General features: G+C 40.1%; 1 protein-coding gene across 1 annotated transcript in view; it reads right to left on the bottom strand.

The window, feature by feature from the left end:
- The window catches only part of PAWR (pro-apoptotic WT1 regulator), a 71,704-nt gene that overhangs the window by 27,673 nt on the left and 24,126 nt on the right, over positions 1 to 19,905 (bottom strand). The window contains exon 2 of the mRNA XM_052667310.1: positions 6,828 to 6,956. Coding sequence (XP_052523270.1) covers positions 6,828 to 6,956 — 129 coding nt within the window. The remainder of the gene's footprint in view (positions 1 to 6,827; positions 6,957 to 19,905) is intronic.

Genomic DNA, 19,905 nt, shown 5'->3' with positions numbered 1-19,905 from the left:
TCCATGAGGAATCACGCTGTTCATCTGCAAATAGAAATGCCAACATTAACTGGTAACTAAACTGTCGAATATCAGTCTGGTTTTGCAGAATGATATATAACTTAATTTACCCCAAACCAACTCCTCTCAATTTACACACTCCTGTATTTTAAACAGGAGTATTATTTGCTCTTTTTTTTTTTAATCTATATTATGAGCAAACTATCATGTAAAATAATACTTGGCCTAACATCTGAAAAAAATACAACATAAAAAATAAAAGCATGTCTAAATACATTTGGGCATTTCCTCTTGCACAGCTAAGTAGTCTCAGTAGACAGAAAACTGCACCACAAAAATAGACTTAAAAAAGGTGAATTAAATTCATGTTCTCCTTTGTAAGAACGACATGAAACTCAGATAGAAAACATCATTACTGTATGCCTCAGATAACAGTAATTACAAGATGATGCTGTATGACATTACGCTGCTATGCAAAAGAAAAAGCCAGCAAGTGCAAAACAGACAGGTACTAACTGCATTATGAGTTAAGAAACGTATCTGGCAGCATATTCTTGGCATAAGATTCAAGTAGGAAACTCAGGGGACAGTTGTGCCAAGCAGGTTTTCAGCTCTGTTTCCTAATGGAGATGCATGTAATAGTTCAGTTCCCTGTATTCCTCATCCTTTCTCACACAGCTAAGAAGTCACCAGAGGCTTTATTTCCTAACTTAATTTTATTTACTGCTTTACTGCGTAGCTTGTGAGGTGCCGCTATTAAACAGCATTTACAGTGCTGTAACACCGGCGTGCACAGCTGCTTCAGAAAATTTCCATGTGCTGGGTCTCATCTGAAGCAAATGGCAGTATTTAAACAACGACAACTGCCACAGAGCACTTCTGTGGGTATCCTTCAGACTGCATTCCTCCTAGGAACCATTCACAATGTTCTAGAGGTATGTTAGGCTTATCTAGAACAAAAGGTTAACAAAAGATCAGACGTGTTTTTCCTTCAGTTTTCATGCTTACATATGACTGAATGTGCAAGTCATCACCAAATGGTCTTGCTAATAAATCAAGCCAAGTGACTTCAGCTAGGATTAACAGGTCTGCAGGAAGACAGCACTAGGGTCAAGCTTAAGCCTGTGTAAAAATGCACAGAAATGTAATTTATTTCAGGAATCTAATCACAGAATTCTAGGGGCTGGAAGGGACCTCAAGAGATCATCCACAACCTCCATGGGCAGCCTGTTCCAATGCTCTGTCATCCTCACTGTGATATTCTTACACACATTTGTGAGGAACTTCCTATGCTGTAGTCTGTGGCCATTTCCCCTTGTCCTGTTGTCATGCACCACTGAAAAGAGTCTGGCCTCATCCTTTCACCTCCCACACCTTAGATATTTATACACATTAATGAGATGTCTCAGTCTTCTTTTCTCAAGGCCAAACAGACCCGGGTCACTCAGCCTCTCCTCATACAATAGATGCTCCAGGCTCCTTATCATCTCTGTGGCCCTCCGCTGGACTCTTTCCAAGAGATCCTTGTCTTTTTTGTACTGGGGAGCCCAGAACTGGACGCAGTGCTCCAGATGAGGCCTCAGCAAGGCAGAGTAGAGGGGGAGGATCACCTCCCTCGACCTGCTGGCCACGCTCTTTTTAATGCACCCCAGGATCCCATTGGCCTTCTTGGCCACCAGGGCACACTGCTGGCTCATGGCCAGCCTGTCATTCAATCAGGAACCCCAGGTCCCTCTCCACAGAGCTCCCCTCCAGCAGGTGATCCCCAAACCTGTACTGGTGCATGTGGTTATTCCTCCCCAGCTGCAAGACTCTACACTTGCTTTTGTTAAAGCTCATCCAATTCCTCTCTGCCCAACACCCCAGCCTGTCCAGGTCTTGCTGGATGGCAGCAGCTTTCCTGGGCACTATCACCTCACCAGAAGACCTTATAATGCAAGATATGTCAATGACCATAAAGTTCAGTACTACAAATGAAATGATTTTTTTTGCCTAGCAAGCATCTCTACAGTTGTTGACTGTGTGTGAGAGTGGATGCTTAAATACCTCAAACCTATCTCATGGATGTTCTATCTTCCATGAAATCATTTGATAAGATGGAACATTTTACAATTCCTTGAGTTTCCTTCTAGTTGCTGCACAATCTATGAGCAATATGGAACTCCAAGAAATACCCACTACAATCACATACACAAAGCTAAACTAATGGCTAGAACAAGACTACCACAATTTCTAACTAGTGCCCAAGGGCCTGCTTAAGTTCCTGGGCTCTGCAGCAGTATACAGTACACAGTCAGGTACAGTAAAACAGCAGGTATGGCTTAACAAAAAGCATGAGTCATGTCTCCCACTGGAGTCCCAGACTTCAGAACTTTTGTGAAGCAAAATTCCCCTACCGGTTTCATGCCTGGAGCACAAATCCAAGAGCAGATTTCTAGCAAAGCACAATACAGAGATTTTTCGTGAATCGCTGCCGCAACAGGTGTTGGTGACTGTACTAGTGATCAGCTGCTGTGCCTTAACTAGGAATTAAGAAATTAATTAGACAACTTGTGCTACTGCGTGACAGAAAAAAGATCAGCATTCCCATTTCACAGATGTGTTAAAATCATTCTGATTTTTGTAAACATTATCTTTCACTGAAAAAATTCGCAATGTTTATTTCACAAAGGTTAACCCTCATACCAGGACATAAAGTATTCCCTTTTCATGCTTACAGGCACAAATCTGGTATCTCACCCTATCTCTGATTTCATGCCTACTTACAGTTCCTTTAGAACCAAAACCTTCTGATGTGCCTGGTCCAACTCTGTCAGGGAGAGAAAATGATTCAGCCCACGTAATTTTAGATGTCTACACCTGATCTAGTCAGACTCCTTTTGTTATCGCTAGGGAGGAAAAACACCTATCTAGAATACGATAAACCCCACCCCAATGCCAAAATAAAAAATAATTCTGAAGATCTTAAATACGTTGCTGTTTCTTGCTGTTCTTGCCAATGCATATTTACTGAACTATCGCCACATTTTATACTTAAATATCAGACTGTTCAGAGTGGATGATATTTTTTGTGGTGTTTTCACACAAGTGCCTAGCACAACAGCAAGCATCCACAGACACTAGAACACTTGAAATAAAACATGAGCTGAAAGGAAGCTAATGTGAAACACAGGATTTCAAACTATTTCCAATGTTCAAAATGACAGCTCTGCATGATAATGACATAATTTCCCCAAAAAACAAACAACACTTACTAAAAAAACAAAACAAAACAGAAAAACAAGAAAAAAACCCAAACCAGCCAACCACCCAAAACCAAAACAAAAAACCCACAGCCCACAGCAGACTGGAAGGTTTTAAGGAATGAGAGAATCTATACTCCTTTTCATACATTGATAAATTGCCCACAATGTGAAAAAAAGTAAAATTTAATTTTAAGGTCAGCTTTATTTGCCTTAAGGACACTTTTTAATCTCATTTTTCTCCCTAAGAAAGCTTTATTGTATTTCAACCCTATGTCACCACAATCATCGTCAAGCCAACCCTCAGTTTTCTTCCTTCATAATAATTTTTTTATGTGTGTGTATGTATATCCATACATGCATATAAATGCACACAGACATATGTGTGTGCATATATATGTGTGTGTATATACATATATGCACGTCTCTCTACCGCTGCAAGTCTTTCTGAGGACTTTGGATTAATCTCAACTTTGCCCAGTTTCCTCTCTAGTTGTCTACAAACACCATAAGTAATACTTGAGCTGAGGAAGTTGGGCTTCTTTAGCTTGGAGAAGAGAGTGCTCTGAAGGCATCTCACTGCAGCCTTCCAGTGCATGAAGGGAGCATACAAGCAGAAGGGGGACCAACCTTTTACATAGTCTGATAGTGATGGGACAAGATGGAATGGCTTAAAACTAAAGAGATGAGATTTGGGTAAGACATTACAAAGACATTACGTTTTCTTACTCAAAGTGGTGAGGCCCTGGCACATGGCTGCACAGAAAGGTTGTGAATGCGCCATTCCTGGAGGTGTACAAGGCCAGGCTGAATGGAGCCTTGGGCAGCTGATCTGGTGGGGGGGGGGGGTAGCCCTGCACACAGCAGGGGGTTGGAACTAGGTGATCTTTAAGGTCCCTTCCAACACAAACCAGTCTATAATACAGACACTACAACGTGGTATCACACTCAGATATCGCTTCTATCACGACTAAGAAGTCATTTTAACTTTTCTTGAAAAGGTTTGCACCAAGAAGGGCACATATTTGTGCATCTGGTCTCCAAAAATATTCCCCAAGTAATAGATTTTCAGAAAGCAGTTGTCCGTGGTATCAGCATAACTTGAATTATTTGATGTAAAAAGATAAGACTTTACGTATACATACATTGGATTTGAGTATTAATAGATCAGTTGTATTTTTCCACCTTGTGAAATCCAGCAAGTGTCCTAAGTGACTAAAAATATCTTCAGTGGACTAATCATTTTTTCAGCCAACCCCTGTAGGTTTTCAACTGAGACGTTCTTACACTCAGGGTGAACATTTCTGTCCAACTATCCAATATTTTTGCACTATTTTCCATTTTACCATCTCTGCAAAGCATGAGATAGGCCTGTGTTAATTGCCAGACTGCCAGTTTACAGTAATTACTGCTTGTTGTTAGCATTACCTTTCTCAGCCTGCATCTCCCAGTACACATCAGTGAACACTCCACAGCACAATGACCCTCAAGCTGAGAGTTGCAGTCTTAAAAATAGGAGAGAAATCACGCAAGGAAGTCAGAACACACTTGTTACGTATTTGAGAGTGGGTTTAGTTTTGATTCACCTGGCCAAGTGAGGTTTTCCACATTTGCATTTGCTAAAGTTTACTGACAGTTCTGATTGTAATGTTTTTTTCAATGTTTATAAAGCTGCCAGACTTACCACTTCCACATTTCTAACATTAAAAAAAAAAAATCCCTACATTGATTTCAGCCAAAATAAATTCTGCTTCAGGAAAAAATACTGTATCTACTCTTAAACAAATCTCTTATCTCTGTGCTTTGCATCAAGGGCTTCAAATTCAGCCAGTTAAGCACTCAAATCTGTTTCCAAAAACTGCATTTTTTCCCACAATAAGGAGAAAAGAAATGTCTGACAATACTAAGATAAAGATGAAAGATCAGGTGAAAGACTGGAAACAAAAGAATACTATTCAGCAATACATTTCTCCCTCAGACACAAAGCCAGTATCAACTTTCTTGTTTCCCATATAAATGTTACAGTAATTATTTTCAACTTCCATAAAATCGCAGAATGGACAAGTAGTGAGCATGTCTTCAACTGAAGAAATGAATTTATTTCACCTAATAGGTAGAACTATAATAATTATTTGTCAAAGTCAACTGAATTGACTGAGTTCTTAAATCTTCAATATAAAAATCAACATTTAAGAAGAGAATGAGGCTCAACCATTAGAGCAGCAGCAAAGGGAAACTAAGTTCAAGCTGAAATAATAGTGCTGACCAATTCTGTTAAATTTGGGCAACTTATAAAAACCTTCTAGTAAAAAGCAAGTTGACAGAGTCAGCAATAAACTGATTAAGTCTTAGCAGCTTCAACTTTCTAATATTCCATCTGTTCTGTACATGTGCCAGTCTGGGTCTTTGCCAGACACGAGGACTGGGACGTTCTTTTGTATTGTTAACGACAAGACTACCCTGCTATGCTCTGTCAGCAAAGAAGAGTTAGTGCCTGTGTGAATGTGGAGGCGACAAACTTGGAACTCTGTAGGATCTGATTAATGCAGACAGCCTGGTAAACAGAAATTTAGCTTGCTGCTCAAGAAGAATAGGCAATCTGGATGAATAAATGGGAATGGGACATGGGAATAGAGCCAAAATGTTATGTAATAACAGCACTAGGGAATCAGAAAGTGACAACTTTTGGAATGTTTAGTGAGAAGGTGAAAGCAGAGCACTATGGGGTTTTTTTTTTTTTTTTTTTTTTTTTGTGTTTAAGTCAGACAACTTTCAAAATGTATGTGAATATTTCAGAATGAGGAATCTTGCCAGAGAACCTATAAAGACAATAAATGATCAAGCCATAAGAGGTACACTCAAATGTGACCATTTTCCTGCTATGATCTCTGCAGGAATATTTTTGTTAGTGCTCACTATGGAGGAACTCGGTGAACTTGAGCGCTTCTTCATGGAAGACTCAAAGGATCTGCTTCAAACAGAAGCGCTGGTTGAACTTATATAAACAAAATGAAAAACAGCAAATTGTCGAAACAAGAAGTTACTTAATTCTAAAACTTTGAAGGAACAATTGATGCCACTGAAGCATGTAATGGCTAAACTACTCAAGAACTACACAGAATGACTGAAATCGGCAGAGCTCTCTGGGTCCTTCTGCTCCAACCCCTGCTCAAGCAGGGACACCAAGAGCAGGGTGCTCAGGACCACATCCAGACAGCTATTGAAAGTCCCCAAGGAGATTCCATTGACAGCCATGCACAGCAAGGGGACTGAAGAATAAAATGCAGGGAGAAAAGATTACGCAGTGGCAAAGATTGTTCTCTGTGTGCTTCAGTACCAGAATCCAGAGAAGTTTCTCTTCCTCATAACAAATGAGTGTTTCTTGGACACTAATACCTTTAGCTTGACAATTCTGGTGTCAGAGCTGTGTCTCAGAAGTGTGAGTCTGGGGACATCACTCAGATTTCATGTTTGTTCCCAGATAGCACATAGTCTACTGTTAAGAAGGATTAAAAAAACCCAAAAATAAGGCAACACCAGTTAAAAAGCTGAGTAAAATACCAAATGGAAGTGTTAGGATCTCACCTGTATTAAGTATGATCCAGTGGAATCTGCGCTGGAACTCTCATTTTGTATTGTATTCTGTTGGGTGATAGCATCCTCCTTCTTTCGCTCCTTCTGCCCTGCTTCATCATCTTCATATTCATCAAGGCTCTAAAAGCAAAAATACCCAGTTATAAAATCATCTTTTTATTTTGCTTCACATGCTTTTCATATTTCATGCATCAAAATTCATGCATCAGCGAAGTAATAGTCTAAAAGATTAATTTTAATTTTTAGAAAAGTTTAATTGAATTTTTAATGGATCTTGATATCTCCAGTACAAGAATAAAGTTTGACAACTGCTTTTTTTCTTAATTACAAAAAAGAAATAATCAAGATTCAATTTGACAAAGCCCTACGCAACGTTGTCTGAGTTCAGTGTTACTTTTGCTTTGAGCAGGAGCTTAAACTGTACCTTCCACTTGAATGATTCTGTGATTTTACAGCCCCATTTGTCCCAGGCAATAATTTTACCTCTATATAACTGATCTGAAAGAAGTACAGAAAAGGAAAAATACAGAAAGAATTAATTTTACTCTCAACCCAATAGTGGATTTTTAATAAACTTTTTACATGGTGAGTGAGAAGTATCAGAAGTATCACACTGAATCATCCATATTACCATTATTCTCCTTCACTTTGAGTTCATCTTTGAAAACATATTGTCAGAAAGCAGTCATTTCAAAATCAGCCGGGCATTCATGTAAGTCAATAATAATTTACACAGACGTGTAATCGCTTGCTTTTTCATACCACAGTTACTGAAACGCTGAGTTCAGAAGGACCACATTTCTAAAGCACTGGCTGCCGATAAATGAGATCCAAAAAATACTGTGAGGGCAGAAGGCAGAAACACTGCCCTTAGCTCAAAGTCATGCTGAAGCCAGGGCTGAAACAGCTCAGCCAGTTTTGCACTAGGATCAGCTGTGTCTAGATTGGTCTGTATTAGTTTAAGTTACACAGATTTACAGGAGGTATTTGGAGACCATCTCAACTGAGACGTGAATCTCCAAAACCATTTGTCCACAACATCACAAACTGCTGGCTAGCACTCGGTGTTAAAACACCACCACAGCAAACAAATGATTCAATGGCTTTTGAGAAAGCTTCCAGATGAATTTGCCACAGCTTGAGAAGTAGACGGCAATAGAGGTGAATGTAAAATGATTTCAATTCCAATTTCTAACACCCACAAAGGATAAATCAGTAGTCTGAGGTTTAGATAGTGACAATTTTTCACATCATCTAGGAATTACAGGAGTAGACAAAAGCCTATAAGGAAAATGCTGAAATGTAGCATTTTTATAAAGAAAAAGGTGTTATTTAGTAACTGAAAATCACACTGGTATATAACAAAGTAAATCTGACTGCTGCAAAGCAAGCACTGCGGTGACAGAAGTGCTAAAAACCAAACTAAAAAGGCACACACTTTCAAAAGCAAACATAAGTGAACCCAAATAATGGCCATTTAAGTTCTCTGCAGTACCACCCAAGGCAGAATCCTAATGCACTTTCAATCAACATCTTAATGCAATTACTGTAGATCTGCCTACTTTTACCACTAGGGAATGGCACATTTAAAATGTTATTATGGCTGAATCATCATACACTCAAAAATATTTTCAAGAGGTGATCTTCTCAAATTAAGTGATTATAAATCAAAAATATTTCACCCCATTGCCTCACTTCTATTACTAACAGAGAGTTTCAAAAACAGTCATAGTACATTCTAGGAGCTGATTTTTTAGCTAACATTCTTCATCTTTTATGAACTGTAAAAATGAAAAGTTTTGGTAATAAAAAACTTTAGTCTGTATCTTAGTTTATCCACCATTCAGGTAGTCTATTCTGAAGTCTCAGTATCAAAAACAAACCTAAGCCTCTGCCACAAGAAATGGAGCCATCATCTTCTCTTGGAAAGTTCGGAAAGAACTACAAGGTTCACAGAAGGTCTCACATAAATTCAGAATAACGTCAGGGCAGGTGAAGAATAATTTTTCAAATTTTTCAAATTTCATTTGAAAAACAGAAACATTTTTTTGATTGTTCTTCTATCCTCTAAGTTGTTTCTGTAAGGAATTAAGATCTCAGATCAACTCAAATGGAAGAGACAATCTGAGAGGAACTGGAAAAGAGCAGCCTGTAATAAACCAAGAAGAAAATCAACAGGATGAAGAACAGTTAGCGTTGCAGACACTGAAAAAAGCTTTACATTTTCAAGGGTCTGCATTCTTTAAAGGGAAGCATAAAACTCAAACTCAAACGCTGTAGCAACAACAACAAAAAAGTTTTTGTTATGACCAAGCAGACACAAGTGCCCCTTTCTTCCCCAATTCTCTCCTTCAGATGCACATCTCTTAAGTTTTTTTCTAGAGACCTTAAGCATCTCGCAGAAATACTTCTCCCTGAATGCCATTACATGAATGCTTTCCTCTCTTTTCATATAACATCACCTGGTATCAACCCTTCTCTCAGGGTTCTTGGACAGGAACAAAATGCCATCATCTGATGGGAAATCTCCAGGCACGGAATGTTAAAATCAGCACTAGCAGCCAGGATTTTCCAGGAAGGTACATTCCCACCTGCCTTCCTCCTCAGGAAGGGCAAAGAACAGAGAAGGCTGACAATCAGCACCATCACAAGACACTCAAGACCTGAAGTAGTTCATACTGCAGTCAAAGGCTTCCTTCCCAAGCACAGAACAGTTAGCTGAGCAACTGATGTAAACACAGGTTGGAGAATAAAGCCACTTCTTTGAGGGCTGCTGGAGTCTGCTCCCTCCTCAGCTGACATCACCAGAGCAGGTCCCCAAGGAGCTGGGGCCCAAGCACTCTGCGTGGCAGCAGGGACGTCCCTTGCCCACAGCAGCAGGAGAACAGACTGAGGTGCAAGCCTAACCCATTAGATAATTCCTCCATCAGCTCCCTTCCCCCTGCTTTTTATTTTCCTGCACATACCATTGCAGATTCTTATTTTCCATTAAAATCATCTGAGTTTTGCACAGCAGACATTCAATGTGACATTCCCACATCTGATCTTAATATAGGGAATCCACAGAAATTCTTTAGGTTTTCTAGCATTTCAGTGTATGTTTGAAGCTGTAGTATAAACATTTTTCTGTAAACCTCTAGTATGGAAAATACAAGCAGAATAAGATGCTTTCAAAAGGATCAGGAGGATGAAGGAAACAGCCCCAAAGACAGCCCTACATTCCAGCATACCGCCGGCCCGCAGCTGAAGCAATGCAGTACAAAAACATCTCAAGTGGTTCACTGGGTTGCTTCCTATGAACACTTGAGCATCGCTAACAACAAACACCAACTGGTTTTCTTGAAGCAGCATTTCTAAATGTAAGAGATCAGCTTCTGAAGGGGCACAAGCAACTCTGGTCACAACTGTGCTGATGCAAAACATCCCTGTCCCCATCCCCCTGCTGCAGCACCGTGCCAAGCAGTTCTGCTGGCAGAGCACCTATCTGCGAGCTTCCCCATTCATTTCATGAGAACTCTCTCAGGTTGGTTTCAGCAGTTCTAATGAGCCCAGGTTAATTTCCCTGAGCCAGATGCAAGTGCGTTTGAGCTGTCTACTTTGCCCAGCTCCTGGGATGGCTGCAATACATCAGTTTTTCAAAAATAATGAGCACTTGAGTCAGTAACATATTTAAACAGTCCAGCGAGACGTGCAAGCAGAGACACACTGTCCGTAAAACTCAGTTTGTGTTCAACTTCGCATTTGGGCAATAAACAATGTCCACAACGTAAGCACCATCAGTTACCCTGGCATTTCTTCAGCTCCTTAAACATGCTAACAATTTAGGAGAAGAAATAAATCTAGGTTTCTTCCCACTGCACTAAAACAACCTTGAACAATTTTAAGTAAGATAGAACAGATGATTTCTGTGTTTAGTAGAAGTCTGAAGTACACAATCATAACTTCTTATCAAGATGCTGGGAAAGTGCCAAGGTTTCTAATAAATTTAAGCATTTCCTAAATCATCCCCAGTGGAAATTCAAGAAAAGATAGAGAATTCCTTTCTTACTCTGCACTTAAATGTGACAATTGACTATAATGAAGTACTTTTTGGGAATCAACAGCATTTATCCCTCAGCTGGCCATTCAGAAAAGCCAGGGAGTTCTCTGCAAACAAGGCTATTTCACACATCACTTCTTTACAATCGCTTTTCTTCCCACAGCATGGAGAACCAAATGCTTTCTATCTTTATCACACAGAGTTGCAGTATTGCTAAATGCCACGCTCTCACCTCTGCCCATGTCAAACCTTACTGTCATCATCTCCCAGAATTCACCCCACAAAACAAGCAGAAATCCCAAATCTCAGTGATTTGAGACTATGTAACATATCTACTTCAGTACCTGAAGAATTTATGTAAAATGGCCTTAGGGTAATATAATCTTACATTGGAACAATAGTCTAATTGGAAAAATGACATCTTTTTCACTACACAAGCCTTTTATCAGGCCCAGCTTGCCTAAGTGTTTTTCTTTACATCTTGAAAAATCTCCCTGCAGGGGCAAAAAGAGCTAGAATTATTCACAGTAGTTAACTAAATCTACAAACGGTGCTATGAGTATGGATTACCCAGAAAAAGACATATATATATATATATATATATATATATATATATATATATATATATATAAAAAGAATATTTGACCTTAATTGTCACATTTTTTCAAAAAGAGTCCAAAAAAAGGATACTGGACTCAGACACCTTACCTGAACAATATCTGTACACTCCTGAAAGTCTTCGTACCCGAATGGAGCAGTCCCATATCAACAATTAGTGTGATAACAAGAATAGATTTTTAACCCAGAGAAGGGATAAAGACAGGAATCTTTGGCATCTGAGATCAAAAGAGACCCCAACACAACAATGGGTCAGCGAACAGCAGGTGGGCCACAACACAGCTGACTGCAGCCCTGGGATGCACTCATCCCAACCACTCAGCCGACAAAGAGCAGCAAAGGGACAGGCGTTGCTTAAAGGACACGGACGTGCACATCTTGCTCCAGAGATTTCATGGTATTCACGATCCAACGTCACATCCACATTCTGTCTATTCTTTTCTCACCCAAAACAAGAACTCTGAAGTATACACTTGATATACTCAATTCTACTCCAGACCAGATAGAATTTGAGTTCGTCTCAATCCGATAGTTTTTAAAACCCACTTAGAAATGAGGGAGGAGAATGGGCACGACCTTATTTGCCTGCATCAGAGCAAAATAACAAAGTATCTTGAATGCTTTTAAAGTTAAGTAAAACATCAACTACATCAAAACCAGAATGTCAATTATTCCTCCATTATAATAACAAAAAGCAGCTATGTTTGCAGTTTGTTATTCAGCAAAATACACTGTTTGGCCACTACTATCTTCAAACATACCACAAGAATGAGTTCAAAAGTCAAATGTTTAACTTCAACTAATCGCCAAAAAATCCTTTATCACAAGGCTTGTCATGAATGATTGGTGGAAATGCTCAATTTAGCTACTCAGTACGTGATATTAATATTAAAGTCACAGAGTAAAATATCTGGGGATACAAGAGAAAACGGAAGGGGAAAAAAGCTATCTAGAATTACTGGAATCTGTCTAGAAAAGAGACAAATGCAACAAAAAAATAAGGATTGACAAGCTATCAGAATTAAACACCAATCTATTTAGTGCTACACTTGGAACTTAGCGTCTTAAACCTCTTCAGATTGATCACCATCTCACAACAGAAGCACCACGCAGCAGAACTGACAGAAGATCAATATATGAAAAAGTCAAACTGCTGACACTCATTCCATGGGAAATCATTATATAAATATAATAATCACTCATCCAAAGCACCGATGCTCTACACTTAAAAGCACCCAACATAAAATAAAGGAGCTAGAAGAAAAGCAGCCTGGTCCTCTTCTTGCCAGTGGACACAATCCATTCCACTTCACTTTAGAACTTCAAATACAGTAGAGCTTTATATGCTAGAAAACTGAAATCAAACATCTTCCTTCCTTTTCAAATTTTGGCTCCAACCAGATTCTATTGATTAGAAAAGAAAAACATCTTTTTCTCTGCTGCTGGTTCCATCTATTAGAGTTATCATTAATAGCACTGAACATAAAAATACAAAAGTTACAGCAATGTTTCCCAAAACCACACAAAACTGAATAAAATACCATTTTTTCTTCTAAGTTGAATCAATTGCCAAACCTATTTCCTTCTCCTCTTAACATTTCAAAATGACCCTTCCTATCCAATGGGAAGATGGCAGAGCAGTGAATGAGCCAAAGAAACCTGGCAAAGCAAGCCTTGGCTGTCACAGTGAGGAAAGAGAGAGAAACACTGAAGCTATACGTACCAATCATGGAAAGAGCATTTCACAATTTGCATCATGCCCTGTACTCTAGGAAGCAGGGGTTGCAAAAGTTTAAGAGAACTTCTCCTGGATACAAAGAAAACAAGAATCTACAGACTCGGTGCCTTCCTGCCTGCCCCTATTCTTCCCAGAAAATGTCTTTTGCTATTAGATATAAATTGTAGAAATACTGGTACTACAGATAATGTAAACCGTCTGGATCTAGAGCAGTTCACCCACTGCAAAAATGGCTAAACAAAAGCAACCCTATGAACACTTTAATGGAGTCAAAACGCCTGTAACCACCACTGTTTTGCCTTCCATTGCCATGCCAAAACTAAACAAATAGAAACAATGCTCTGGAAAAGATGCATCTCCATGCTGATGAGAACCAAACAGATCAAACACTCTTCTGTTTAAAGCCAGAATGGGGAGAGAAACAAACCTGAGAGAAGACTACCATGCTATTTTCAAAACGGACATTTCCTTTTCATGTGAAAAGGTGATGTGGAAGGCATCTAATTCTTGTTTTCTTCCCTCAATTAAATAAGGTATTTCTTAAAAGAAATAAAGATGAGATCGGTATTTGAGGAATGTTCTAAAAGGAGATCAAACAGGTTAATGTGTACCATGTTTCTAACTATCCTCTTAACCACGCAGTTTGTAGCAATTCATACCGATTGTCAAGTTGCATTTAGAATGGCTTTTTAAAAACGTAGCACAATGCCTTTGCAGGTTTCTGCTCTCCTGCTTACCAGGTTAATTGTCATTTTGCTTTTTCCACCCAGCTGAACCTCATTCAGTATTTACAGACAGCAGCTGTGGGATTGGTCAAATTGAACAAAGCCAGAGAGGCTGCTGACAACCAAGTGCGCACGGACAAGTTGTGACAATAGACTTAGCACCAGAACCAATTCCAAGGGAAAAAGAAAACTTGAGCACAAAGCCTCTTTGAGACTTGTGCTGCATTTCTAATTTGGCAGCGGGATCTTTTGAATCCTTAGAAAAACTGATAAAAATATCAACCAGTTTTTCTTCTCTCCCAGTTGTTTCCTTTTATCTTAACACAAACTGCTTTAACAGAAAGAGATGAGGATGCTACCCTCAGCTGTGCAACAGAAAGGGAAGAACGTATTGAAGTCACATTAAGCAGGACAAGCACATATCTGTTCACAACTGTTAAATCTGATGCTCCACACAATAAATAAGCACTTTCAAAGCCCCCATAAGTGATGTCAGGAGTAGACAGAACATACTGATAGAAGCCATTTGGGCAGACAAAGCACATCCCCAGTGCTGGTATCTGGTTGGATGGCAATACCCAGGTTAAGCTCAAAACAGTTAAAGCTGCTGCTGCAGTCAATACTGAAACTATTTCTTGTCAAAGGCCCTCACAGCCACAAGTGAATCCTAGCAACAATACCGTGAAGCTGGTTCCCGACCTGGACTTCTGAGATCACCCTTCAGCTCTGCCATTTGGAAGGAAGGCCTTTCCCTCAGGGGCTACGTAAACAGATTTGTTTGTATAAATGCTCTTATCGTTGTCCAAGGCTCTAGAAATCCTGGCTAGATTCTCATGGTACAAATCCACATCCTAACAGTATGAAAGTCTTCTATTACCAGCATTTGTGCTCCAACTTCTTTGTGGAAACTGAGCTCAGAAACCACAGTTCCTCTGTAGCCATATTTTAATTAAGTCACCAGATAAGGGAGGTAGTTTCCAGATAGCATAAGTAGTAGAATATTAATAATGGCTTGATATCTTAAAGATCTGAAACTTACACAAGGCGTTTTGAAAATCAAGTCTGTTATGAGCACAAGATGAAGATCAGCTGCCATAGTAAGGCAGCAGACAGCATGAAACCTCCCACCCAGGTAGCAGCACTGCACACAGCCCAAAGCCAGCCCAGTGTGTGTGTGTGTGCTCAGCTCTTCCCTTCCATAGGCCACGTGAGCAACTAGGGCAGCAAAGGACAGCTCTGCTTCACTTGTTCAGAGGTTTTTTCTTGATCTTTCCATCACTTGTTTAATTCCATGGCAGCATTCACCTCAAATCACGACATTTTGATTATCATAGCTAAAACAGGGTGCCTCCCCTAGAAGATAAGGAAAATTAGGGCTACAGGATGGGAGCGTGTGGATCGGCGAGACTTTACCACTCGAGAACATTTCATACTCACACTTTAATCCCACAAAACAGTACAAGCAGGTTCAAGTGTTTCAGTACAGCAGCAGCATTTGCATATGGTGACCTCAGAACAGCAAAGAACATGCACAGACACAAAAACAGATCAAGCTAGGTGTGAGGAAATGTGTGGTAGGATAGTGGGGGGAATGAGTCACATCATCAAGCTGGTTCAAAACAACTGCACTCCCTGGAGCCCTACACTACCCTAACTCGTTATGGTGTTTTGCAGCAAAGCAGACCAGAATGAGGCAGGAGTGAGTAAAGCAGGGAAAATGCTTGACAGATAAAACAAAGCTTATTCTTGCAAGTGCAAGCCTGTACAAAAATATACAATCTTTTTTTCTCTCAAATTTGTTGAGGGGATGAGATGGGTTTGGGTTTTATTTTTTTTGTTTGCTTGTTTGTTTTTTTACAGCTATACTGTTACTCAGATGCAACACTGTGGATCTTGGCCATATCTTCAGGAGCTGAGAGGTTCTTTCTATGTCAACAGGCCTAACCCCTCAGGCTGGAGGGCTGAAGCAAGTCATTAAGGTCTCATATAAAGCATTTGTTACCTTCATTTAAAAAAAATGAACTACGCATGCATATCTTAACTGTTTATCTGGAATAAAGGATTAAGTTGTTTTGTTTTGTTTTTTTTTAACTGCTCAGAAACACATCAGTTAAAGACAGTTGATAAAATTGGCTATATGCAGACAGGGATTCCTGAGCCTGCCCTCTGCAGCACATGGCACAGTGTAGCAGTGCATTGGTAAGGGTCTGGGTCACCCACGTGCAGAATAGAAGGGCACTACAGCCCCACTCCATGTCCTGTCCAGCAATGAGAGCATGAGAGCAGGAGGGAAAGGTTAAGACTGACACAGGAATTAACATGCATCATCCTCTCCATGGTAACTGCTCATATGCATTGCTTTCTGTAGGCTAGTCCGTGCCTGCGGTGAATACAAGGTAATCCAAGCCTGGCCATGCCCAGCAGAGGCAAGGTGAACAGCCTCCCCACTCCTGAGGCAGGTCCAGTGGGAATTGGTGGAGGAGCGTGGGGAGAGGAACTGGTGGGGGCCGCAGCAACCTGCCACACAGCCAAGTCGTGCCTCACATCAGTGAAAAGCCTGTTTCTAAGAATCCCACGGACAGAACACTTCTACAGCTAAAATAATGCTGCAGAAGGGGTACTCGTAGAAATAACAACAAAAACCCCAAATCCCCCAGCCACTTTCACTGAAAACTAGGGGCAAGCAAGAGAGGAAGCACCAGTGGAGTCCAGACTGAGGAGTCTGCTGTTCACATTATTAAAACGTGCTTTTAATTTCTCAGACCGCAGGCTAAAGCCTGTAATAATGTCACTTGGAGAACAGAAGGCTGAGTGAGCATCTGAGGGTGAAGAGGAATGTTTTCACAGGCGCAGTTAGTAAATACCACTGGCTCCTGCAGACATTCTTCCTTAAATGGACATTAACACTGCATTAGGTTAGAAAAAAGCCTCCTGGCCCACCACAAGCGATTAGGCTAGCAACTGACCTCTTAGCACCTGCACTACAAGATACTAGAATTAGGGGGAGGCTTTGCGTATACAACATTAATTTTTAAGAACAACCTAAAACCCTTTCCCCTCCCTAACACATGATTTTCATTTGTAGATTTTGAAGTGTAAGGAATCCCCCGATTTCTCAAATACCGTAAAAACAACACAGAGATAAGAAGTCTCTCTGCCTATCTATGACCAACTGTATGAGGGCATCAGACAATTTAAAGGAAACTGCTCTAAAACTGAACCTTCACCCAAAAGTTGAGCCAAACTTTGTACGGACACTGAAATAACTCTGCATTACTATGATTTTATTTTTACTTGCTATTTTTTTTTTTCTTTTTCACATGCCACTCCATAATTGCTTTCTCCAGCCAAGAAAGCAAGACTGCTTTCCTTCCACTGTGATGCCTAGCAGCATGAGCAGCAAGGGCTGAGGCACCATAGCAGTGCTATCCACTCGGCCACACTCCGAGTCTTCCCCTTTCCCAGTTCTGCCCATGGGCTTCTGCCAGTCCTCTACACCACTATGTCAGGCAAGCCAAGTCAGGGTAACTCACTAACAGTAAGCTAAGCCTATAAAACATCAATCATCTTGGCTGAGCTAACTACAGGATCAAACACAGCTTGAGTCAGTAGAGGTGAGGCAAGTGGAAGCACGTATCCACAGCCCTGACACGGAAGCACTTAACTCTCACAGGACTGAGATCTCTGCAATTCTAACCAAAGAACTGCTGAATTATTCATCTGAAGCCCACACTCACGTACTGATAGAACATTACTCATATCAACTACTTTGTGATTTAAGTGGTGCCCCTGGTAATGATAAAGGTAAAAAAAAATACCTGAAACTTCTCTCCTGTGGACATGGATCACGGTGACTTCTTCAACCTACTGCTTGTGAGACCTACCCAACTCTTTGTTCCATATAACCCGCACGACTGCTACCCCTTCAAGGCTCAACAGGAGGCCTACAACAGAACCCATGCAGTTTTCACATTAAAACACAATGCCACATTAGGATTCCAGAGGTAAAAACACCAATCGAGAGTCACCGGCAGTGGATTAACATGCACCTTACAGCTTGTGCTCCTATGCAGTTGAGTCATCATAACTAGAATAAAAGTAAGCTGCAACACAGGTACAAATAACCAGAATATAAAGACAGGACAAGATAGATTCCTCTACCCAGCTTTCCCACCACAAACAGCACAAACTCAAGAATACCCACAGAGCGTGGTCAAACAGCCCAGTCTCATCCTATGCTCGTTCTGGAATCTACACTGCCTGTTCTTTTTGTGTTGGCTCAATGGTTCGAATGGACCAAAGCTGATCCTGCTGTAAATGAACCCATGAGAAACCAAAAATATTATCTTCAGACCTGCCGCTTCCCCTACTACTAGAGTAGGTGTCCAAGCTCAACAAAAGGGATGGCACAAGAACAGGAACCACTGAACTTGGCCTTTGATCTTGTGAAATTTGTACTAAATTATCGTCTCTTGTCACAGATACTCAAAACTGTTATTAACATTTATTTATCTTGTACACATGCTGTTCCTCACATTAGTAATTTCCCCTGTTAATGTACACAGGCAACTAACTGTAGGAAAGGAATATCTAATGAAATCAAGACCACAGAGATGGTACGACAGCCATTACTCTATATACTCTATGTTCTATGGTTCCAGTATTCCCTTACTACTGCTTTAAGCAACATTTTCCATAGCACTAAGCGGAACTCCCATTTATTAAAACGATTAGAGTTCCATTTACAGTTCCATTATATTTTATTATACTTTTTAACAAGGAGTTAATAAGCTAAAAATAAAATATTCAAAATTTAAGCTGTAGTAATAAGTATAAATCTGGTTTACGATCTTTTATGGTGGAAAGTCTAAAAGCGAGAATAGGTTATCTGGCCATCTTTATAGAAAACAGCATCTTTATTGGATTTTGCAATAATAAAAAGCTCTGACTCTCTTTGACATCTTCTTTTCAATTAATGGTTTGTGCTTGAAAGCTGTTCTTAGAATGTGTAGAGAAGGAAAGAAAATTTAAGCACATCTATGCAATGTCACATCAAACACCCACAAAGGCTTTCACAGTCACCTTTCATTTATATGAAATACTGTAATAAAGTATTTCTGCCAAAAGGTCCAGCAAATATTATGAACACTATCCTGTCAGTGTAAAAGTCACCTTGCAAAATAAGATGCATACTGCTTCACTTATATGCCTCTCACTGAAACTCATAAAATTTTGCTGCAAAAAGCAAATACATTGCACAAAAAAATTAAACAGCCCTCTTCCCCCCCCATGCACAAGGCAGAGCAGCCCATCTAGAAAAGTAATCTTCATCACTGGAAATCTTAAAGAAGGTCAGTTGGGGTCAATTTATTTGGACATGCTCAGTTCCAAATGTTTATTCTTACCAGAGACAAACTCCCCATAAAATCATCTTCTGACAGGAATATATAATCCTGTTTCCTCCAGGCAGAAAACAGAAATATTTCTTGTACTGCTAATGGCAAACATCTGATAATATATCATGATAATACTCATCTAACCAGAAGAATTAAACAACATGTCTTTGATTATGACCAAATAATTGTTTGAGGAAAAAAACATTTAAATGAGGTCAGATGCTCCAAATAAAACGCAGCATAGGCCGTGGCCATGTTACCAGTCTGGTGAACTGATAAGATTGCCTTCAAGTACCCAAACTGACTGTTTGAACTAAACTTATTTTGTGTGGTTAACAGCACACCCACTACCTTGTGCAGGAAAGGTGAGCAATGTGAGGCACCAAGAATACAATCACCAACACAGATGACGGCTTACCACAACCTCAAGTCTAAAGCAGTCTCTTGTGGGTCTCTCCTGCAGGTGAACACAGATGCCACTGGAAGTGCCTGAAGTCCAACCCAAAATGCAGTACTAACAGCTCTCAGGAATGATGCTCTTCCAGAAGGAAAT

The sequence above is a fragment of the Tympanuchus pallidicinctus genome, unplaced genomic scaffold, assembly GCF_026119805.1.
Source record: "Tympanuchus pallidicinctus isolate F22 unplaced genomic scaffold, pur_lepc_1.0 scaffold8, whole genome shotgun sequence".
Classification (NCBI taxonomy): Eukaryota; Metazoa; Chordata; class Aves; order Galliformes; family Phasianidae; genus Tympanuchus; species Tympanuchus pallidicinctus.
The sequence above is the reverse complement of the archived record's forward strand: the minus strand, read 5'-3'. Positions and strand labels throughout refer to the sequence as shown.